General features: G+C 42.1%; 2 protein-coding genes across 3 annotated transcripts in view; both read left to right on the top strand.

The window, feature by feature from the left end:
- ppp1r37 (protein phosphatase 1, regulatory subunit 37) overlaps positions 1–11273 on the top strand; it is a 32781-nt gene extending 21508 nt beyond the window's left edge. The window contains exons 4-13 of one of the 2 annotated variants that reach the window (XM_072392422.1): positions 119–219; positions 2476–2595; positions 4172–4322; positions 4496–4651; positions 4798–4910; positions 5676–5817; positions 5903–6069; positions 6320–7967; positions 8072–8167; positions 8402–11273. In XM_072392422.1, the coding sequence (XP_072248523.1) occupies positions 119–219; positions 2476–2595; positions 4172–4322; positions 4496–4651; positions 4798–4910; positions 5676–5817; positions 5903–6069; positions 6320–7967; positions 8072–8148 (2675 nt within the window). In that variant the 3' untranslated portion in view covers positions 8149–8167; positions 8402–11273. Of the gene's footprint in view, positions 1–118; positions 220–2475; positions 2596–4171; positions 4323–4495; positions 4652–4797; positions 4911–5675; positions 5818–5902; positions 6070–6319; positions 7968–8071; positions 8172–8401 lie in introns of both variants that reach the window. The other variant, XM_072392421.1, reaches the window with a different exon arrangement.
- Positions 11274–17160: 5887 nt separating this feature from the next.
- On the top strand, positions 17161–23074 carry LOC140313735 (proton-coupled zinc antiporter SLC30A1). The gene is made up of 6 exons (XM_072391724.1): positions 17161–17448; positions 20330–21013; positions 21423–21623; positions 21786–22063; positions 22212–22399; positions 22594–23074. The coding sequence occupies exons 2-6, from the start codon at positions 20338–20340 to the stop codon at positions 22904–22906; spliced, it is 1656 nt and encodes a 551-aa protein (XP_072247825.1). The 5' UTR covers positions 17161–17448; positions 20330–20337; the 3' UTR covers positions 22907–23074.
- The last annotated feature ends 1415 nt before the right edge of the window (positions 23075–24489 follow it).

Here is a 24489-nt window from a genome sequence, read left to right as displayed (position 1 = left end):
CCATAGGCTTTGATGTTGGGGCATTTTTGAAAAACATTTTAACACAACCTTTTTTGAGAATTTACCTTCAATGACCTGCAGTTCAGTGGTTAACAGACCGGTGTGTGCTCGTCTACAGGTGAGAAGCTGGACTACAAAACCTGCGAATCTCTGGAGGAGATTTTGAAGAGAGTCCAGTTTAAACTGATCGACTTGGAGCAGACCAACCTGGATGAAGATGTAAGATACCTTAATGATTCACATTCTTTTGCTGTTGCTTTTCCACACTCGCTCTCACTGGGCTCATCTTCTCCGCTCTTACTGCTCTGACAGGATATGGAGGGTTTGTCATGGTCTTGCCTGATTATCCCAGATGTCCACTTGTGTAAACACCATTAGAGATGTTTTGGCTGCAGACATAGACGGCGTTGCAATGTGCAGCAGAGGAATATTCGCCCTGACCACTTCCTCTCACACTACAAATATGCTGCGTCGTACCAAATCGCACTGACACAACCAATCACACGGGATGTATTTCTTTGACCAGAGGGTTCACTTTAATTATGGCTCATTATTTTATCTCTTTCTGCCCAAGAGCCGTGGCGCTACTTTCACCCTTTAACCAGAGATTTAATTTAAGATCCCAGATCCTGCTGTTCTTCAAGTTGTGCTAATTATCAGTCTGTCCCCTCAGACAGTTGTAGACTGTCGGTAAATGTTCATTTAGAATGATCTTTTTTTTAAATGAGCACAAAGAAGGTTAAAGCTATAGAAGTCTTAAAATGTCTTCCCCATTTTCTACACATCACCCATATGCTGATTTGGAGGCCCTTGGACATTTCAGGGTTATTCGGCCATACCAGGCAGGTATTATGATTGAGTATCATAAATATAGTCAGCACTGAAAGAAGTGATCTTAACAGCAAAGTTGAAGTAAACTGTTTTCTCACACCAGCTTAATCAAGCCAGGCAAAAACCTGGGTGTAGTGACAGACTCTAATTTCTCCCTCACTACCCCGAAAATGGGTATTTTCACTGCCTGCGTCAGTCTTTCTCTTTTGTTTCCTCATCCTGCTTTAGTGCTGCAGCTTCAGCCCTTCAAGTCAATGCATTAAGAGCAACCCTCAAAACAGAATTTACTGAGTTGCCTTCAAAAACAATTTGTTTTGAGATTTTACTTCACCAGAAACAGACGTAATAAGCAAGATTAGCTAACGTAAAGTGTCTTCTTAAAGTTGCTATGGACTGTATTTCAAGTGGCCTCTGAAAAGAAGTGAATATTGCAAAATATTTAGTGTATTCTGAGCCATTAGTCAGTGATTATGTAAAGGAATGGGAGCGTTAAATCCTGGAGAGTTTCCAATAATATGAACTTCACAAAATACAAGATGACGCAGAGTGAAGGGCACTTTTTTTCCACCAGTTTGAAGTGCTTCTCCAGAAATGTGAATGGAGGGCATGAATGAGTCAGTGACTGAGTCACCAGAGAGCAGCATTTCAGTCTGAGACGAGTGTCGTGCCTTGGGCTCAGATGAAATGAGGCTGTGAACGGAGAAATGATGGAAGAAGTACTGCTGGTTGACAGGAGATTAAAGGAAGGAGCGATAGACCACAGATGGAATTGGAAAGAGAATGAGTTTAATTTTGAAGTGGGTGTTAGGGGTATATGGTAGATGTTTTGATTTGGCAGGGACTCGCATCTGCATTATTGGTGTGTTGTTGGGAATGATTTGGGAGGATGAAGGAAAAGGAATGGTTTTGGGGAGGCGTTTTAAGAAGCCTGTGGAGAGGAAGGCACTTTTAGAGCATGATCACAGGCTGGCTTTTATTAGACTAAATGTGACTCATCTTCCTCCACCCTGTAGATAAACACACTGGTGTATACTCAGTCTTACACTTTACACACACAAATGGGGGAAGGTTCAGAGATACTATGCAGTAAGTTGCCCGTCCCTAGGCTCGGGGGACATAGATCTGCATCACATCCTGCAACGTGGAACTAAATCCTTCCATCAGACCTCAGCCAGTTACAAGCTTTTCTCTTCAGCTACGCTCATAATTAGGATCATTATGAAAAAGAGGGAAACAATCATCTGCATTCCAGTTTCAGCAACACCTTTCTCATCAGCTCTAACACAGCCAAAATGAGAAAAAAGAAATACTCCGATCACCAGCATGCACCATTTTTCGCTCCTGTCCTTCCAGAATAATGATGATAACACAGCTGATTGTTACAGCCAGCTCAGTTTCAGGTGTGCAGTGGTTAAAAACAGCACCAACACATGAACTCAAACGATCTCCACTCGCACCTGACGCTCTCATGAAAACACCTCAGCAGTTCTCATCTGTCCCGAGGAACTGTTACCCTGGCAACCGCTCCTGAATGTGTCATACGACATTTTTTAAAGGCTTTTGATGCTTTGACCAGCTGTGAGATTTGTACAAATAGTGTTGGTATAAAATCACACCATTTCCTCCTCTTTGTGTGCCTTTCAGGGCGCATCAGCTCTCTTTGACATGATAGAATACTACGAGTCAGCGACACATCTCAACATCTCCTTCAACAAGCACATCGGCACACGAGGATGGCAGGCTGCTGCTCACATGATGAGAAAGGTGAGAGATCATCCTCCCCTGCGCTGGCCAACAGCAGTCACTCAGCACGAGAAAAGAGATTGGACTAAAAGTATTAATGAATCTACCAAAATACCTCTGGTTTTAAAGTAAGATCACATCTCGACATATAAAGACGGAGATGAAACATTTAACATGAAATTAAGTCGAGTATCTGAAACACTGCAGAGTAAACCATACATTAGGAACACACATTAGCGTATTGATGCGTTGAGAGCAGCTCACCGAAAGGTTTTGTTATGTCTGAAAAAACATTGCAATATGAGGACATAATACCTGCAATGATGACAAAAAAGACTGACAAAACTTGTTCAGTTAGCAGCAGAAAACTGTCAGTCGCACTTTTTAGTTTTAGTGGGCGAGACATCGGTTTTAGACATAAATGAGAATTCCAAAAAAAAATTTAAAAAAGGAAGCTTTATGATTTTTAAAAAAAAAAAAAACTGCAGTTTAATGGGCCCCTGATCTGAGAGTATTTGCTGTTTATTGATACGTACCAGGGACAGTATGTTTTGTTGTTTCACTGCTTTTTTGCTCATTTTACCTAATTTTGAATAATTTCTGTTTGTTTTTAGCGCTCACGCTTTGCTCACTCACTCTTTGACGGTGGTCGTCTCTTATCGCCGTTCAAAGAACAAACGGGCATGTGTGAGAAAACGCTCAAATACCAACAGCTGTTGCTTTTTTTTCTTTTTATTTCCTTATTTAATCTAACCATGTGAGGGAACTGTTGACTGTGCCAAAGGTGAAGGAGCAGTAAAGGCACTTTGTATAACAGTGTAATAAAAACGCACAAAAAGATGTATCCAAAAAAAAAAAAACCCGGTGAATACAAAGTTAATAATAAAACGGAACATTTCACTTGTGTGTTCTGTGATTAGATTGCGGTACAGTAAGCAGCACTAATCTGTTTGCCACAAATCACTTTGCCATCTTTATTTTTGATATTGTTGCCTACTTTTTTTTTTTTACATTACTTTCATCCTTGACTGTAAAAACGACACGGTCTTTATCAGACTTGGTAATCTACCGTGCAAAATGAGTCCTGCTGTAATCGTGTCAGCATTGGTACAAAAAGGCAGCGCTGCTGTCCACAAGTATTGAATGTGAGCTGATTAATGACAAACTGCTCGGGGGCACCACACACACACAGGAGATATTTCGCAGTGTCTGTGCTGTAGCTTGCCAATACAAAGTCGTAGCTCCTTTCAGCAAAGCGAATAGATCTTAATCAGCTAATGTTTTGGCAAGTGCATGTCCTTGAATTACTGAAATGAGGCCTTGGATTAAGCAGACAAAAAAAAAAAGCCCTCCTCTGGGTTTAAGTGTGCATACGCTTTGTCTCTGTCATATTTCCGTTGTTCGATTTGCTGATAAATATGATGAATATGAGCTTTGCTGTAGAAATGAGATTCAAAGAACACAAACTCAAAGGTAGAAGATGCAGTGTGCAATGTGTTAGCCACATACTTAAACAAAAACCGCCCATGATTTAGATTCCCAACGGCTGGGATCGATTTGTGTTAAAATAACCTACCTGTGTCTGTGTTTACTCCAGACAAGCTCTCTGCAGTACCTCGATGCCCGTAACACTCCTCTGCTGGACCACTCGGCTCCTTTTGTAGCACGAGCGCTCAGGATCAGTGGCAGCCTGGCAGTCCTCCACCTGGAGAGCGTAAACCTGTCTGGCAGACCGCTCATGTTACTGGGTAAGACCGGCAGAAGGCTTGGAGGGTCAGATAATAAAGTATGTGGGGAAGAGGAGTCTCTTTTTCTCTTTCAATCCCCATCTTCATCGATTCTTCACAAAAATGTAACCCCTGAGTTTATTCCTGTGACTTCTTTCACCACTTTTTATTTTGTGGTTTATTTCTGCCGTCAGCCACGGCTCTGAAGATGAATATGAACCTTCGGGAGTTGTATCTGGCGGACAACAAGCTCAATGGCCTCCAGGACTCCGCTCAGCTTGGCAACTTGCTCAAGTTCAACTACAACATTCAGATCCTGGACCTGCGCAATAACTACATCTTAGACTCTGGTATGCGACAGCTGACACAGTTGCATTGTTTCATGTTCTTGTATTGTTACAGTGGAGTTGTGTGAAAACGTCTCAGCGAAGTCTTTAACGTGAATGTAACAGGATACACAGATAAACACCAGCTCTGTCTGTGTTTGTCTTCGCAGGCCTGGCCTATTTGTGTGAAGGACTAAAAGAGCAGAGGAAAGGCCTTGTCACATTGGTACTTTGGAACAACCAGCTCACACACAACGGCATGGGATACATCGCTGCTGCGCTGGTAGATACACACACACACTCTGTGTGGCAGTAAACACACACACACACACACTAATCATAGTGTATTTAGAGAGTATTCTCTAACACTCACCCTCTCTACACTGCCAGAAGTCTGCTCACTTTTCCTCATAATTAGCAGCTGATTTTCAGTTTGTCCTGGGAATATTAACAGTTAGTAATCCAACCATTCAGCACTCTGAAGCGTCTACTTCTACAAGTGCAGGTGTAAACACAGGGTGAATGTTACCAGCCTCAATAAAGAAGATCCTGTGACTGTCCTGTTTGCTGAGTCAGAACTCTACAGATAATCTCAGTGTAACTCTGCCCCCGAGGCGGAGAAATTTAGTATTTAAATGTAAGCAACGCAAGGATAAAAAGTCTGTCTGCTTGCAAATTAAGTGTTTTAACACGGTGAAGAAAATGTTAACATAAGGTGCAACCATCAGCAGTGATCTCTGGCATCAGTTTATTAGGCTGTCGATGTAAAGTAAACGGAAAAGAAAGCAAAGACAGAGGATTACTGTCAATAATGCAGGACCTGCTCGCTCATTTATCCACAAGTGGAGAGGACACAGCTGCACCAAGCTACACATTCTGGACCTCCTGCTCTAATCTCAGATATCTGCTACATTACAAAAGTTTTTTTCTTAGTTGCTGTGGATAAACACCAGCTGCCAGGACTTTGGCATGACTGCACTGTGCCATTGGCTAAGAAACAGTCAACTGGTTCATGTTGAAAATTAATGTGAATTTTGTTCTCTCTCAGCCATGCACTCAAAGCCTGGAGACTCTGAACCTCGGCCACAATTCAGTGGGTAATGAAGGCATCCACAAGCTGAAAGACGGGCTGATTGCCAACCGTTCTGTGCTCAGGCTGGGCCTTGCCTCCACCAAGCTGTCCTGTGAAGGTGGGAATTGGTGCATCTGTTGTAGTTTCTGCGTCGGATGTTTTTTTTTTTTGGTGTTTCTGACTGTTTTTTTTGGGGGGTGTAGGAGCTGTTGCCGTGGCTGAATTCATCGCAGAGAGCCCCAGACTGGTGCGTCTGGACCTCCGAGAGAATGAGATCAAGACCGGTGGCCTGATGGCTCTGTCGCTTGCCTTAAAGGTCAACAACTCTCTGCTGCGTCTCGACCTAGACCGGGAGCCCAAGAAAGAAGCGGTGAGATGCATTTATTGAACAAAGAAAAAAGAACCTGCTGCTGTTGCTTACAAATATTAAAACAATGACTCGGTTATTATGTCCCTTCATTGTAATGAAATTAAATCCCAATTTACTTCAGCTATAAAACAGCTGCTTTAGGAAATCCTTCTGCCTTGTTTAAAGTGAGAGTATGTCAGCTTCAAACTGGGTAGAGAAGCCGATTGTAACAGTTTTCAGACTTATTGAAGGAAACCTTTTATCTTTTCAGGTGAAGAGCTTCCTTGAGACGCAGCGCAATCTGCTAAGTGAGATCCAGGAAGGCTGCAAGAGGAATTTCATCCTTGCTAAAGAAAAAGAGGAAACGGAGCAGATGATGAGGCAGTCTGCCTCCATGGCTGAGATTGCCACCGAGGAGGGGACTAGGGAAGAAGAAGGGGATGAAGAACCAGCATCTGATGAGACAGTGGACGGAGATGAAAAAGCAAAAGAGAAAGAGGGTGAAGGGGCAGGGAATGAAGGACAAACGAGCAGCCAATCAGGACCAAGCTCTGAAACAAAGGTTCCTCAAGCAAATCTGGAGTCCGACTCTGACACCGAGGATGAAGATGAAGGAGAGGTAATAACCAGGTCCTCTTCCACTTCAACGTCCTCCACTCTCTCACTTCAGACTGCTCCTCAAACCCTTGCAGGGGTCACACAACCCCCCCTCGGTGCCTCAAATACGTCCTCACTCCCGTCTGCCTCACCGGCCGGAGTACCAAGTGTCATTTCCGGGATCACCGTCACAGAAGCTGCAGTTCCTCCTGGCACGCCTCCATCTCCTGGACGCTGTATATCCGTCTCAAGCCCTGGTAGAGGTCATAAGATCTTTATGGTAACTCGGGTGGAAAGCCCCCCTGAGCAGCAGCAGCAGCAGCTACAGCCTCAGAAGAAAGCTCCTGCAGCTCCTGGCCAGACTAAAGAGGCCACAGAGAGGCCTGTGGACATGGACACAGCCATGATACTGCAAACACAGCCCCCACCTGCATCTCAAACATCCACACAAACTCAACGGGCACCTGAGGGTGCAAAGGGGAGTTTACCTGCTCCATCTACAGAAGATGAAATAACAGAAGAGAGTCCTGTAGCACGATTAGAGTCTGAACCAAACATTCCACAGACCAACAAGCTGGAGCCACAGTCAACAAGTCAAAGCACAGAGGATGAGACAACCAGAACTTTAGACCCTGATGTGACAGATCAAAGTCTACAAACACCAGCCCTGCCTTCAAATCCCTCATCGGTGCAGGCTGTAACACTTCAGCAAACAGAGGAGGGAATGGAGAACTCTGAAAGCCCCCAACCTGGGCCAACTCGTGTGCCGCCCCCAGAATGTAAACAGTCAGATGAACTGAATCAACCCCAACCTAGTTTACCGGTAGAGCAACTCCTACAGAATGACCAAGCATTAGAGGAGACTCCTCCGCAAGCAGAGGAGCAGGAAGCATCAGTCAGTCTGTCAGAAAATGAAAAACACAATTTAAGTCAAAAAGAGGAGTCAAGCCAAGAGGAATCGAGGCCAAAGCAGCAAACAGAGGCAGATGAACAGGAGGTGGAACCTGTTCACGTGTCCCAGACTGATCAGCAGGCACCACCTGTCACTCAGGGTGGTGCACAGGAGTCACATCCTGCAGCAGGGGATGCCTCAGAGAGTCCCGACCCCACCTCAACTCAGCCTGAAGCTGATGCCGAGGTGAGTCCAGACTCGCCGGACGAAGAGGAGTCCGCTGACGAGAGCTCTGCAGACGAGTGTTTTGTGGAGGCTCTGGAGGGAGAGGTGGTCGGTTCAGCTCTGCCCAACGGCCTGAAACCCGAGTTCTCCCTTCATCTTGTCGACACTGAAAGCCCAAAGCCCGGCAGCTGCGTGATGGAGCACGGTGAGCTCTTGTGGTCAGCGTTGTAGTTTAGTTTAAGTCCCATGTGGCTGGTTTTGTGTTCAAAAAGCCTGTTTATTAAGCTGCAGCGTGTGTTGCCTGTGCAGTGAGTTCCAGCTGTGGACAGGAACTGGAGGAGCTGCTTCTCGAGGCCAGCTTGGAGACTGGGAGAGACGCACCATGACCTGAAGGAGTAAACAACCGTATGTACGTACTATTGCACAAGATCCATCATCATACTGTTCAATTGTTATTAAGTTCACAAGAAAAAGGAACTTTCACCTGTTGAGTTACCTGTTCCTGATGTGCTTCTTGTTCTGTTTTCATGACTTCATGCACAACAAGCTTTTGACTGTGACACATTTATGGATGGAAATAGGATTCAAATGTGTTCTGCTGCGTTTGGGACTTATTCGTCTGTTTTTCTTCCTGCACAGGGACTGTGAGGACAGGTGAAACATCACTCAGATGGTTTGTCAGGCTCTGCTACATGACTACGATGTTTTTGTCCTTTATTTGACCAAACCACCACCACGACTTCTCCTTAAGGGAACAGAAGACCCTGTCTTACACTCATAGTTCCATACATGAAAATACAATAAAGGACAAAATCAAACTCTGGAGTTCATCAATGACAAACAAGGTGTCCTCTGAATCCACACTACATCATCCAAAATGCGGGAGATGAGAAATAAAATCCTGTTGTCACTACATTTTGTCAGTCTGAAATCTTTATACACGAACAACTGCCTGTGAGAGCGAGGACAGATGGGCGACAGAGGAAGAAAGGCTGAAACACTAACCAAAGACAGAGCACAGACTTTTCTCACGGCCCCGACTTTTTCTCTTCTGTTGGCTGATGTCGGGCAAATAATTAGCGACTGAAGCTTTTCCAAAGCGAACGGAAACATAACGGAGCCGACAGAAAAGAGGTGGAGCCTGCCGAGGAGACCTGCTGGCTTTAAACACTCGAGGTGGGAGTATGTTGCTGTTGAAGGCTTTTTATATGACGAAAGCTGAAGATGTTAACGTGTCTGTTTAAATGTAAAACATTTTGTGTGTCTCCCCCTCTGTCCCGGCCGCCGCCTCCTCTACCAAAGCCTCCCCGTTTGTTTGTGTTCTCGTCCTCTGCCCCTCAGACATCAGCGCACTCCCACTTTCTGCTCAGAGCCCTCAAATCTGACATGGATGAGCTGCCCCCCCCCCACACACACACTATAACAATTTGAGTTGGTGATTTACTCCCCGCTGTTGGGAAGAAAAAAAAATGAATGTCAGAAAGCAAGATGTCTACATTTGGCCGAGTTCAAAAGTGTTCTTGGTTCTCTGCGGCTCCGGACTCCACGACATTGTTGTCATTGACCCTCCTTATGGGGAAGCAGCCTGGCCTGTCGTCATGTCCTCTCCTCCTTCGCCCCTCCCTCAGTCTTCCACTGGTATTCGGTGCCATTTCCCCTCTCAGCTCCTCATTCACGTTGCCTTTCGTCTCACCTTTGAAGACCTTTTCCTTTCCCCATTTTGGCTGCTTTGAGAATCGGTTGTTGTGTATTTATTATACAGCTTTCGGAGTCTTTTCCTGATTTTATTTTTCCACGTTTCCTCTCATTTTATCTTTTCTTTTTTTGGGGGGGGAGGTTGCTTTCAAAGATCCCCTTTTTTTGTGATGTACATTTCATATTCAAACTAGAGGAAATATTTGTTGTTGGTTTTTTTTTTTGTTTCTTTTCTTTGAAGGGGTGGGGGGGGGTGTAATCTATATTTGGAGGGAAAGGTGGATGTAACTGAATGGTTGACTACTGGCGTGCAGTAATAAAAGAAAATAAGGGGAAGCTGGAAGCACGTCCATGTGGAGTTATCAGTCACAGTTATTTTGAAGCTACTCTGCTGCTGGAGCTGTGGTCACAAGGGGGCGCCGACAGCTCGTTTTCCTGCTGACCCGGAGGAGATCAGCCTGAACAGCAGCCCACTATTCCAAACCGAGGCAGTAAAAGATGCGCATTAAATATCAACATCTGTATCTGGGAAGAGAGGTGGTTTTCTCTGCTTTGTATCCCCCCCAAGCAGGGACAGGCAGGCGCAGTTTCTTTTGTCGTAAGCGGAGCAGATTCAACCACCCCCCCACCCCCCTTCTTCTCCACCCAGCGGATAGTTTGCCCCCACTGTTTGTAATGCTTTAATTTTTAGAATTTTTAATAATGATTTGTTAACTTAATTGAAATGTGCTGGTAATCACAAAGATATGTATGGCGAAATGTGTTCCTCTCAAATAAATGCATGTGATGACTAACGCGACGACTCAGCGTGGATTCAACCGACTCCGTTTATGGCTTCAAAACGTGTTGGAAAACAGGCCAAAAGTGTTCGGATCCGGGTTTTTTTGGGAGGATTTGTCTCACGAAACTGAACTGAAATCAAAAACATGACTGGTTCTTTCATATAATATTAAAAAAAAAACAAAAAAAAACGTACAGTGCTTTTCAGTGTGAGGGTTTTATTTCCACAATCTGTTGATCATAAAACGGACTAAGTTAAGGATGACGGAGGCCGTTGTTTTGCTCTGGGACTTCATTTGGGTTGAAGTTGAGGCTCCTCTAACAGTGATAAGGCACCCGATGAAGGTGGTAAGCTTCCATGATTCTGTTTTAAATCCCTTTTAATGTTCAAATCAACTTGCTTTAAGCTCATTGTTTTCACACCCTTTCACGTTTTCCACATTTTGTCATGTTTTTACTCATTTTCACACAATTCTCGGGACATAAGAAAAATGTTCTTTGTTTTTTTTGTGCGGGGTGCTCTGTTAATTCATGACTAGAAATCGAAGTGAAATATCCCAGTTCCATAAATATTCCGACAGTTGTTTGATGGCTCTGTCGCACCCTGCTTCTGTCAGTGATTTCTGCAACGCTTCTACAGCTTGACTCCAGTTAGTGTATGCCCTGGAATTAGCTGGACGTACTTAGGAGAGGCTCATATCTGTGTGTATATGGTCTTGTAGTCGATGGTGTATGTTAATAAAACAAGAATGTGTCATTTGTACCTGAAGGAAACCAGATGATGAGTATCGCCTCACTGACATTGTCCCCACGGTTAAACATGGTGATGGCAGCATCGTTCTGTGGGATGTTTCTCTGTGACAGAGGCTGGGAGACCAGTCGAGGTAAAAAGAAAGATGGATCCTGAGTGGATACCTTTTCAAGAATCAGCCCAAACAGAGACTTGACATGAACCCAACAGAACATCCTGACCTGATGGTGTCTGTGCGTTGATGCTTCTTCTCCAACCTGGTCGAGCCTGAAGATTTCTGTCAAGAATGGGACACCTTTCTTTTCCAAAAGAAAGGTGTCCCAAGCTCAATGCATTGCTGTGTGCTTTGTCTGTGTGGAAGATGAAACATAAAATGTGGAAACATTGAAATGGTCTTAATGTTCATTCTTCAACGTGATGCATTTTATACACACAACATCCCAGCTGTTCGGCGGCCTGAGGACAGAAGCAGTCCAAAACATTTCTGCTTTCAAAATGTTATTTCACAGGGTGTTCCTTGTTTTGGCACATGTGATCTTTTCATACGTTTGCTTGGTTACACAAGGAAGATAAAAAGTCTGCAGCTGCGCTTCAGCTGCATGGTAAGGACAGATTCCCAGAGAGCTTTCGCATCAGCGTGTTCGCATCTTAAATAAAATGTCACTTTTGAGTTTACAATGGACGGCGATTGAGATGTGATTTGAGATGTGTTGGCGTGTTTCCCAACCACAAATAACACATTTTAACACAGTTTATGTGAACAATATACAGAACCTAGGAACGCAAACCATTTAAACAGCAGTGATTTTACCCCTTTCTAGCTTTTTCTAACTTTATAACAAAACTCAGCAGTTTTACACATCATTTTTAATACGTGGAGCACGTTCATTAACGTGGTGGTGTTTTTCAGCTGCCATCGGAGGAAACATCAAAGATTGACTTACTCGTCAACAAACATTGTCACAGTTGTGAAGATGTCCTTATACAGCATGAAAGTTGCTAATGAAAAAGAATTGAACATCTTTTCTCAGAAACTGTCCTCATTATCAAAGATAAACCTGCGGTTTCGCTCTAGGCTTTTAAAGATAAATAAAAAGGCCTCTTCTCCCTTAAGCTAGGCCACTTTCAAGTCTCATTTATTGTGTTATTATGTGTGTTGCGCATTTGAAAATGAGAGGAAAACAAAGATAAAGAATCGCGGTGATGTGGGTTACTGTAAGCACCTCGCAGAACCGCCACCTCATGTGAGCCTCCTCATCGCTACTTTGTCACGAGGGTGGAAGAGGCTTCCCTCGGGTGAGGATATGGGGGACAGAACAGGGTGGGAACTCTGCTCTGATATGTTGCTGTTAGAATTCCTCAGTGCACTAATCCACAGCACACGTTAATGCTCCGATTCTGCAGAGGGAAGAAAATGAGAAGTTATCTCAGTGTGATCTTGAATGCCCAGAAACACAGACAGTATAGATGACTCATATGTAGAAAAAGCCTGGAAACTCATCCATCATAGCTTTTAGTTTTTGAAAGCATCTGCACCTACCACATCGATTCTTGTTATGTCTTTGGTGTCAGAAGGTTCCAGTAAAGAAACTAACTGTATAGCATCTTGTGTGAAGTCACTCTCTCAGTATTAAACCAAATCCATGATAGTTTTCTCGGAATTGTGGTACATGAGAAGTTAATGAGATGAGCACCGATTTTCAGTTTATTGTAAATTGGTTTACTGAATTCATTATTCTTTAGACACAGTGAATCCACATGGTTTTCCCACATGAAAACAGCAGAATATTCCTTTAATCATGTACTTCCGTACCCCCCAGTTCTGCCCCACTTTCCCTTTGCAGTTTTCCAATTTGCACATCAAATGTCAATCATTTTAGCTCTTCAAACAATTGTGTTTTAGGTCAAAAGGTCTCATCTTATCATGGGAAATCAAGAACGAATCTGTACACAAAAAGCCGCCGGGTTTGCTGCTGATTGTATTTCGATGGGTTTTATAGATACTCTTTCTTCTGCGGTTTTGAGGTAAACATATTCTCGTGCTCCGTTGAACTCCTGTTCTCTGCCCTTCGTGACTCGTCTTATGACCAGTCTCTCTGCACATTAATAAGAAGTTGTGCACCTCAGGGCGAATGTCTGAGGAGTCCACCAGTGGGAAGTTTTCTTTTTTATTGTATCATTCCACAAGTGTTCAATTTCCTCAGTCTAAAGGTAATAAAAAAAAAATCAGTTATGTTGTTGGTAAGATATTTACTGGCTGTAGAATACATCATTTTCTGAAACTAAATGGTTTTCATTTGCAGAGAAACACTCTTTATGACTTTACAACAATGTTTTTTGGGATCTTTATTGCATCCTGCCAGCAGTAAAGGATAGGAGCAAGAGATGAGTCACAGTAAAAACACAAAAGAGCTCAAAGAATGAAAAAGATAACATGACTTTCAGCGTTGCACAATCAGCATCGAAGGAATGATCCACAAAACATAGACCGAAGTTAAAATCACTTTGAATGCTGAAATAATGCCCAGAAATATGGTTTTCTTTAATACACAAATCAGTCAGCATACTCACTTGATAAACATATTGAATTTCATTGTTTGTGTATAATTATAAGTTGCAGAGAACCCGCAGTGATTCAAAGTGCATTTAAAATGAGCAATTTGAAATGAAGAAACAGCATAAAAGGAAATACTTTAATGCACATTTAAAGAAACATACAGAAAATCTTGAAAAGTACAAAAATCCAACTTAAAAGATAAGAAGAAAACATCAGCTACAAGTCACAGTGTAGCGATTTCATCAGTGGATGTGTCCAGATAAAGCTCCGTGAACTGAAATGCTTTAAGCACCGGCTTAAATGTACTGGCAGACTTCAGGTGTTTGTTCCACAGGTTGGGAGCATAAAAGCTAAAAGCTACTTAATCTTCTTTTCTTTCTTTGTGTGTAAACCTGACTCAGAAGACTTGAGGGGCCTAGATGCCTCATAGGGTCCAAGTAAATCTGAAATTAATTTCAGCTCAAGACCATGCAGTCCCATATCAACCAAGAAGGATTTAAAGATCTATGCTTTGATGCACAGGCAGCCAGCACAGCGATTTAAGGACCGGTTTAAGGTGGTGGCAGCATTCTGAACAAGCTACTCTGAAAAGCTAAAACTGAATCGCTGTCATCTTCAGCCTCTCAGGAAGCTCAGCGTAAAGCATGACTTTAGGAACACAGGCACTATATCTATAAATGCAAGTTAAAACCATATCATGCTAAATTAATATTTTTAAAAAGCATACATACAGAAGGCCCGTGAAAGGCTAAGCTGTCGTTTGACAAATCAATATTCAAAAAATCACAGAAACAACATCTTCTGGATGTAATATGTATCTTACATAGGTAACCTGTATCTGTAAAAGCACCATTAATTCTTATACATATGTGAAGATTTTGAAGCAACAATGACACAGTGACTCAGTTTTTGTTTGGGGATAACAAACTATTTTATTCTGGCTGGTGAAGGAAGAAGATGTAAGAAATGAAAGTTTCCGCAGTGAAATTTGCATCTACACTTTTTTGTAGGGAGTTTCCACACCCATCAAAATCAAAGCATAACCTAAACATGATGCCACTTTCATTATGGTGTCAACACATTTTGATACTGTACGAAAATCTGTCATTTCTGGGACAATGTGCAATAAGTGTCAAGTTTCCAGCTAACAGCAGCAAAGTTTGTCAACTGAAATTAAAACGTCATCTTTGTAATATTGCCAAAAAATTTGGAAAATCCTGTCTCAGAGTGATGCAGAAACACTGCTCCACGCACCTGTTATTTCAAGATTGGACTATCGTAATTCTTTATTATTGAGCTGTCCCACAAATTCTCTGAAAAGCCTCCAGTTGATCCAAAATGCTGCAGCTAGAGTTCTGATGAGAACTAACAGGAGAGATCATGTTTCTCCAGTTTTAACTTCTCTTCATTGGCTCCCTGTTAAATTCACAAAAGATTTAAAAATTCTTCTCCACACAAATAAAGCTATTATTGACCCAGCTCCATCATATCTTAAAGATCTCATGGTGCATTATTTTCCCAACAGAGCACTTCGCTCTCAGGCTGTAGGTTTACTTGTGGTTCCCAGAGTTTCTAAAAGTGGAATTGGAGGCAGAGCCTTCAGTTATCAGGCCCCTCTCTGTAGAACCAGCTGCCAGCATACATCCAGGGAGCACACCCTCAAAATCTTTAAGATTAGGCTTAAAACTTTCCTTTTAGATAAAGCTTATAGTTAGACATGGCTCAGGTGATCCTGAAACATCCCATAGTTTTGCTGCTTTGGCCCCAGACTGGGATTTAATTCATTTGATTTGATTGGATTATGGTTGTATTACTGTACATTGTCTTGGTTTGTAATTGGCTTGAGATGACATTTGTTGTGATTTAGCGCCATATGAATAAAACTGAATGGAATTTTATAAACTAAAGCTCTCACTAACAGATAAGCTGCGTAGCCAGCTTTAACATAAGTTAGTGATAAAGCTAACACTGTAATAGTCGTCTGAAAACTGTTCACGTCTCTACCTAAATTAATCTTTTGGCAGACTTTGGCTGAAAAAAGTATTGAGTAATGCATTGGCTACATATAGTCCTAAACACTGAGGCTGATGCTACAAGTCGTGGGCTTGAAATTAAACTTAAATGACTGAATTACGAACAAGATTCTGAACATTTCAATGATATTCACTCTTTTACAACCCTTAGACTGTTTTAAATGCAGAAACACACAACTGATATGAAGGGCAAAGTTAACTGCTGAACATAGCGGAGCTTTTATCAACTAAAGAGCTGCTTATTCCCCAGCAGTAAACGGTTAAAAGTTTAATCAGGCTGTTGTATTTGCAGCCACTCTTTTGGTTTGGGGACAGCGGCAAGTGATTAAAATGCCTCATCGCCAGGTCTTTCCTTGGGCTTAGCCGTGCCTCAGGAATGTGCTGGCAAGCTAGTGGAACAGGACGGATTTATTTGTGGTGTCAGCCCATATCTGCCCTGTTGATTCGCAGCCCAGTGGACTGAAACAAACACAGGAGTAGGGGCCGATGAGACTGCGACATCATTCCTGGTATCATGAGAGTGGGACCATGTCCACACTAATTGTGATGCAACAGCTACAACACGATTAACGATTTGCTTTAGGACTGGAGACAAAGGTAAGTAAGTGTGTCTACCAGTAGTTCTAAAGTTTGTTTGGACTTTTCAGTTGGAGCTTGAAGGCACCTGATTCACCCTTTGTCTTAATCTTAAAACTGACTTAACTGTTTCGGACTGTCTCCAAATTGTTCACATTCAGCATGCGATCAGTCTTTCCAACAACAACCAGCTGCGGTACTGTTCCTCTTGTTACTCAGATACATGCGTCTTTAACACAGTGGCTGCTGCAAAGTCTTTAAACACAATAAATATTATTGGTGTTTTGTGGATAATTTCCTCACAGTTCAGATACTGGATAGGCCCTGAAGATCTTGACTGCATGGCATAATTTTTAATGGATCGGCCTCCCCATAAAGCAGGGGGACAAGAAGTTCAGCTTGGTTCCAGAAACAAGGTATTGTGGGCCTCTTACTGTTGGTCAGACTGAGGGTAGGAGGTCAAACCCGTGCAAAGGCTCCCTTGTTTCAGATTACGCACCAACAGAAGAGAAGCCACAAGAACCAAACGAAGGTGAATCAATCGTTCAGAAACACTTATCTTTTGTTCTGTTTTGCTGTTGAGGTTTTAAAAGGTTGTTTGTATGTTTTGTATTTGGGAGAAAGGTGTTCTTTTTAGAAATGCCTTGCTTAAAAATGTTGTCGTTGTTTTTCCCTTTTGTATTATCCTGTTTTTTTTATTCAAAGGAACACATAATACACAGACATTTTTCTCACAGTTTCTTGATTGGGAAAAATTACAAATACAAGCTTATAGCATCTAACACATCTCCGGTGATTGATGCACTGTAACTGGACTCAAAGATTGTTTTATTCAGTAAAAAACAATATAAGCAAGTCTCCAGCAGCCTTTTGAAGCAGTGCCTCCAAGTCCATCTGTGCAGCATTGTGCTTTGACGGCTAACAGAGCTAGGAAAGTCTCACCTTCTACTGTGAGCTGGTTATGTAATCCTGACCACACAATGGGGATTTAATTAGTGTAAATTAGCCTGCTCAAAGAGCACATGAAGGGTGGGTGGGCTGTGTGCAGAATGTATTTTGTCCCACCAATGTGCTGAAGAGGGAAGGCAAACGGGGACGACTGAGGAGAGGACAATACTGAACGCCCTCCTCCCCGGCTCACATGACTGTGATTAGAGCAGAGGAGTGGTGGTGGGACAGAAAGGGAGCGATGGGGAGCATGATGAATGACATTTTTCTGATCTCGCAGCACAGATCACATCCAGGAGTTCATCTTGTCTTTGATTATTGACTGAAGGTCGTCCACTTCTCTGGGGTAAAATAAAACTTTACATTTTTTGCTTTCGTATAACTTGTACAAAGTAAATTCTGTATTACCTGCTGGTTTATTTAGGGTTTACTTTGGGTGGTGGGAAAACTACTAATAACAGACGGCAGAAATGTTAATTTCCCTTAAATTTTCACTTAAATGCAATGAAATTAAAATCAGACATGTCTTAAGATATCAAATGTGAAATCACTTACTGTGCAGTGCGGTTAATTTTGGAATGATGTGTATATTTTAATGATAGTAATTCATGCTTTAATGACCATTGAACCTTCTGGGAGAGGAGAGGAAGATATTCTCATAAAAGCACCGTGAATATTTGAGACGATACATTGCTGCTGATGATGAATATCCTGACTTTGGGAGTAACAGGTGCAACAGCAGATTGATTTACTGTATCTGAAATGTCCAAAGTTTACTTTTCATACTTTTTTTTTACTTTTTGGATATGAATCTGCAGATTTTACACACAACAGCCTCATTTTTAAATTAACAGTGAACATGTAGTTCATGCAAAATAACAATAATCACAGAATCATCACAGTTCTTCGCAAACTTTCCAAAGTCTAAAGCATTAAAGCTGATGTTGAGTTTATAATCAAAGACATTGTTCAACATGATTTGTGTATTTGTTGTATAAATTACTAAAACTTCTGATGATCAAATAAATGCATTAAATTGGTGCAATCTGCAGCCGTGAGGTGATTTGCATTGATCTTACTGACAACTTCCTGCATATTCTGTAATGAAATAAACATATTTCAAAGAAAGACAAACAGTTATAATAATTATACTTCAATTGTTATTTTCTGGACAGTGGCTGGGGGGTTAAACCTGTTCCTGCTCTTTCAGAGATGATGGCTCGATATCCAGAACACACTGCAGATGTTTGATTTCTTTTTCAACATCTGGTGATTGTGGGCAGCAATCCAAGTGTTCTACATCACTGCTGTGCTCTTTGTGCCAGTTACAAACTATTTCAGCTCTGTCAATCTGCTCATTATTGTTGCCACCGTCATTGAGAAAGAGTTACTCACCCAAAATGGATAAATACCAGTTAGAGTCAAAACATTACCATGCAGTAATATGACAGTACCAAAAGAATCCCATGATATATTCACCCAAACCATCAAAAAAACTGCCTCAGTTGGAATCGGGAAATCAGGATCAGGTGCTTGTTGGGCGCCCTCGGTTCATAACTTTGTTGTGATTAAGGAAAAAGTGTGAAGGGTGATTTTTGTCAGAGAAGATGACATTCTTCCAGTGGCCTATTGCCAACTTACTGTGGTCTTTGCACCATTTTATACACTGGTTAACACTGATGGGGCAAAGAAAATGTTTGGCAACGGCAGCCCCTCTATCCACTTGTTTTCTAGATACTCAGTTGGCGAGATGCCGTTTTAGCTCTGAAGACAATGAAGTAGTTTTAGTTCAGTAATTTCTCAACACAAAGTGTTTTATTTTGTTTACCCAGCCCTTCACACTCCAACAATTTGCCACCTTTGGCCACTTATGGACCACTGGGGTTCCATTTGATGTTAAAATGGTGAGAAATGAAAGTGCTTGAAATGTCAGCCGTACCCTTTCTTCTGTCCAACCACTGTTGGGACTTTGTGACAGGCCAGATGTGAATTTCTGAACCTCAAAATGATCTGAGTGAAGAATTTAGAGCCTATTGAGTTCTAAATGATTTAACGATGGTCTTAGTAAACAACAAAAAAAAAAAGAACATAACGTCTGTGTCCACCTGTTTTCTCAACTACAATTTTCCTGATGATCAGTATTAACATTATACGGACACAGACAGGTTGTACGTCAAAAACCTCCACATATCATCACAAAAGCTTCAGTGCATCCTCGGCTCTGTTTCTACAGTCTATTACATCTGTATGTTAGATACTGGAGGGATGAAACATGGCTATTTCAAAATTATTCCTTTATTCTATCGTTTTTTGATGGCTTTGAAGACCATTTTTCTAAAGCATCTGTCCAAAGTCTCCTACAGGTCTTCAGTTGGGTTCAGATCTGGTGACTGTGAAGTCGGTATCATCTGAAAAAGATCCTTTTCACACTCATCCAGTCTGTTCATACTCATCCAGATTATGTCATCTTGGAAGAGATCACTTTCATCCAAACAGTAATGTTTTACTATAAGTTAAAGATTAGTCAGAACAACTTTGTAAAAGTTTAGCTGTGGCCCTTCCCTGGAAGAGGAAAAGTGGATTTTGCAGACCTACCCTCCCAAAAATAACGATGCCATCAGAACCTTTCGCTGCTGGGGTTAAGACTGTCTTCACTGACAAGATCATTTTTTCCCCACATCCCTGAGAATCAGTGTTGTGTTACTGACACCACTGAGCTCTGAAATGCACATTCTTCTTCACACTGAGTGCTTTCTGCACTGCAGGCTTCCTATCATCCTGCACTGATATTATGAGTTATCTGAAGAAGAGTTGCACTTCTATTTCTCCTCAAATATCGTGAAACATGACAGCCATTGCTTGTGCTTTGAAGACCACAACATGCACCTCTGTGCCCTGATGTTTTCACCATAGGTCTAAATGTTGATGTCAGTTGATGATTGAAGCTCCTGCTTCCTGTACTTCATCAACGAAAGATCTAAATCTTTTCCTATAGCCATTTTAATACGTCATAATGAAAATATCTGGGCCTACTCAGTATTTTTATTCATGTCAGAGTTGGATGTGATTGACTGTACTATTCAGTGTATCTGTTGGAAGTATTTCCATTTGTAACATTTTTGTGATAAACTGACATTTTCATGTTGCTACACCTCTAAAATGTGTTGTTTTTCCTTCTGAATGAAATGACTGTCTCAATTATAATTCTGGTTATGTTTTTCTCTCAGTTGTAGGTATGAGGGTGCCACTCTGGTGCATTCTGGGACTGACCATGCTGCTGCTGTTGTGTGAAATCGCCATCAGTCAGCTGTGTAAGTCCCTCATCACCATGGTTGATGGCTTCCACACGCTCTTCGTCCTCGTGCACATGGCTCTTCCTCTTCCTCAGAATGTGACCGTCATCACACCTGCGCTCTCCTCTCTGTATTCCCCTGCATCTCCTTCACATGCTTTCCCCTCTTTAACAGCATTTCATCCCCCAAAGCGCTCAGACTCACCTGTCAAACCTGAACCAGATACCCAGACCACCACTGGAGAGTCAGCCATGTTGGATCAGCCCATCCATGAGGCACCTACATCAGTCAACACACACAAACCTTTCTACCCAACGGTCTCTCCCAAAACTTCAAACTGCAATCTGTCCTTCACTAACAGCAGGATCCAAGCGGTGGGTGTTTTCATTTCCTCCCTCCTCCTGGCCTCTCTCTGTGTCTCTTACTTCTTGGAAATCATCAGCTTCATTCTGGAACCACACCCAGTAAAGCACCCCCTGCTGCCGGTGGTGGTCGGAGTTGTCAGCCTGCTCCTTAAGATGCTTGTGTTTGGGCTGAACTGGGCACAGCTGCAGCATGAGAGGGCTGAGAGTAACAGGCGAGAAGAGTTTGAATCTCACCTTGAAGTGAACCACAAAGGTAAAGCACATGGGAAACAATAGAAATGCTAAAAAAAAAATTGTTTTTAAAAACACCTACACCACTGTTGGTCGGATAAACATGAACCCCAGACACTGTTATAGCGAACCTGCAGGTTCACAGCTTTTAAACCACAAAACAAACTCCAAACGATCACTTTAATCAGCCTAAATTCAGCTTTGAAGACACAGTTTGACATTATGAGAAATACAGAAACAGAACTGAGATGAAACAAAACTTTTAAGTTAGTATGAAATCATGGAAATGTTTGGTTATATTAACATTTGACAAAAGAAGATTACTGTGTCTGTTCAGGTGATTGTGTAGCTGCTCGGTGTATATTCAGCTGTAAGACTTTCACATCAAATTGCCCATTCTTGTTTTTCATTCCTCTGTTCGACTCCCACAGTCTTGGCTGAAGAGGACTCCAGAGGTCAGGAGGAATCTGTCCAATCAGGAGTCCAGTCCGCTGCATGTGACCCTCTCCATGCTGGGGCGCTTGTCCTCCATAATCCAGGAACCCACAGCATCCCTGACACTGACTGTAAAACTCTGCAACAACCAGCAGACGTGTCATGTGAAGAGGAGAGCAGCGCTGCTGATTTTAAGTGTGAGTCGTTCAAAGGCGTCTCTAGTGTTCCTATATGGGACGTCCTGGTAGCAGAGTTTAGTTGTTTGGAATCCACAGAAAGTTCTCATATAAAGATATTGTTTTGTTAAACTCAGGCATTTCAGAAATACCTGGGTCTTTTGTTTTTTTTTTCCATTTCAGGCAGTAAAAAGACATCTGAAACCTCCTCAGTCTGCAAGTCATCCCAACTCCCTGACACACCTGTACAAAGCAGCCAGTGGTCAGTCTGCCTCCTGTCCTTCGTCTTCGTCATTCAGGGACTTTTTACGTCCCTCCTGTCTCTGATCAACAGCCTGGTCACGCTGCTGATCGCCCCTCAGTCCCTGCACAGCTCTGGAGTCTGCAGCATCCTGGTTTATCTGGATCCTGGTCTCTCCCTGCTGGCTGTCTTTACACTAATTGCCACAATTATGCCGCAGGTCAGCCACCTAGTTTTTATATCGCCCTAATCTATTACCTCAAATTACATGTTTGTAATTTAAAAACATGTAATTAAAGTTAGTTATATTTGTTTCCAGCTGAGAACACACCTTAACTGACGGATCTTTCTCCGATAAACCTCTGCAGGTGTACAGGTACGGACTGCTGCTGCTTCAGGCCTCCCCTCCACACATCTGTGTGTCTGATCTGGGACGGATGATAGCGAGCGTGCCTGGAGTGCAGGCTGTGCACGACCTCCACATCTGGCAGTTAACTGAATCACTTTTAGTGGCCTCTGTCCACGTGCACTGCTACGCTGGGTTTCCAGTACACAGGTGAAGTTTACCTAGCATTAGCATAATTCTTTTTTAAAAAACACCCTCATCATCCTCATTTGATCACTGCATTCATATATATGAACTATTCAAACATCTCATATAAAATATTTCTTAATGAATATGACATCAGCAGATTTTCTTGGATGAAATATAATGTTTTATTAATCCATAATTATTTCAAATATGTCCAGGTGTTCGGATGTGATGTCGGGCGTCACTAAAGTGCTGAAGAATGTGGGAGTGAGCTGCTACACTGTTCAGCCAGAGTTTTCTTCCTGTTCTGGCTCCTCTGCTGATGGAGGAGGTGGCGCCTCCCCTGTCATCCACAGAGAGGACCCCTCCTCGCCTCTTCTCCCCGCCTGCAGCCTTGCCTGTGGGAAGGCCTGTGCTGGGAGCATGTGCTGCTCTCTTCTAGAAGAGGACAGCCAGAGGGTGCTGACACCACCCACTGGGGACACAAGGGAAGAGCCTCAGATTCTAGTCATCGAGAACACCTTCCTCTGACTCTCAGTATTAACAGTGCCTTGATGTAAAGGTGAAGACGATGCAAGACCCGATCTAGATAATATCTTGTGAAACACTGTTAGAAAGTGATCTGTTAGCTTTGTTACAGTTACAGGTGCTACTCCAAAGATTTTTATACAGTATCGTGAAATTCTGTGAAGGCTGTGTGTGTGTCTTGTTCGTTTGTAATTGGTTACATATTTTCATTGAAAATAAATAAATGATAATGCCAAAGTGTTTTTTATTCTTTTTTTTTATTCTTTTATCCAACACCACAGGACTTATATCACATAGATCTAATAGGTCCTGCATAAAAAAGGAATATTCGGCGACATGATAATGTAACAATTCAGAATAATTAGTGGTCAACTTCTCAATTTCAAAGTGCATTTTGCAAATAGAAATAACAGCTAATGCTCCGGAGTATAATATGTTGATAATGACAGCTGTAAGAGCAGTTTAAGCGCTTATAAATGTTCAAACCCTCATTACCAGAAAAGTTGGGAATTCTTTTCTAAATCCAACCAAAACTAGAACCTGTAATTTGTTCATTTATTTTGCCCTTTATTTAAGAGACACAAGCCCAAATCAATTATTTTCAGTGTCTTTATTGACCAGCTTCAGTGTGTTTGAAAAATATCCAAATTTAATTCCAGCAACACATTGAAAAATGTAAAAGCTGTTTGTTGAATCTGTGAGAATCTGTGTCTGTTCTTGCTGAATGTAATATTTTAGCTGCTCAGCAGTTCATGTTCATTGTCTGATCCTTCTCTTTATTCTCAATAGGAGACAGATGTGGACACACACTCTTATACCACGCTGTTATAAGTCATGCTAAAGAGATCTGGCATGGCAAATCTGACTTAAGTACTAACCTCCCGAGCCTTGACATAGCCTTGACATATGGCTCTCCAAATTTCCAATATTTTGGCAACAATGCTACTGTCACACATATGAAGCCATCCCATCCACGGATGTTGAATCAACCCTATGTATACAAAAATGCTAACCTGGTTGGCGTTTCTCAGCTTTGGCTCATAGAACCAAACTTTAATAAATCACTTTATTCCCAAAAGCAGCTGAAACAAGGACTCATCTGACCACTGAGCATGTGTCCAAAGCCTTTCTGTCCATCTGAGATGAGTTTGTGTCCAGAGAACTAGGTATTGTTTCTGTACAGGGTTGATGCAGGACTTCCTCTTCATTTTTTCAGTTTCAGGTTACATTTCTGGATGCAGCTGCAGACTATAGACTGCGTTAAGTGAAAATGTTTTTCCAAGGTAGCCTTGAGCTCATGTGGCTACATGATCATGGTGACGTGTTTGTTTCAGCCTAAAGGCTTGAATATCACATACATCCAGCAGTGGCTTCTCTCTTTGCCTCCTAACATTGAGATGTCCACAACATTTTGCACTGTAGCTGTCAAAAGATGAAACTTCTTTGTATTCTTGCATCGAGAAACATTAGGTTGTTACATTCTAGAAAACTTTCCCACTTTTCTGGAAATTATGTTTGCACAATATGTGATTATCGTTGCATTTTATTCCAAATATACATTTGTATTGTTAGAACAGTATTTTACT

This window comes from Leuresthes tenuis, unplaced genomic scaffold (assembly GCF_036924035.1).
Source record: "Leuresthes tenuis unplaced genomic scaffold, fLeuTen1.0.hap1 SCAF_9, whole genome shotgun sequence".
In the NCBI taxonomy this organism is placed as follows: Eukaryota; Metazoa; Chordata; class Actinopteri; order Atheriniformes; family Atherinopsidae; genus Leuresthes; species Leuresthes tenuis.
This window is presented reverse-complemented; position numbering and strand designations above follow the sequence as displayed.

Excerpts from the sequence above, each read along its gene's own strand:
- LOC140313735 (XM_072391724.1), top strand. The coding sequence starts at position 20,338 with ATGAGGGTGCCACTCTGGTGCATTCTGGGACTGACCATGCTGCTGCTG. Across the intron at positions 21,624-21,785 it reads CAGCGCTGCTGATTTTAAGT|GCAGTAAAAAGACATCTGAA; the intron begins GTGAGTCGTTCA and ends TTTCCATTTCAG. Across the intron at positions 22,064-22,211 it reads TTGCCACAATTATGCCGCAG|GTGTACAGGTACGGACTGCT; the intron begins GTCAGCCACCTA and ends AAACCTCTGCAG.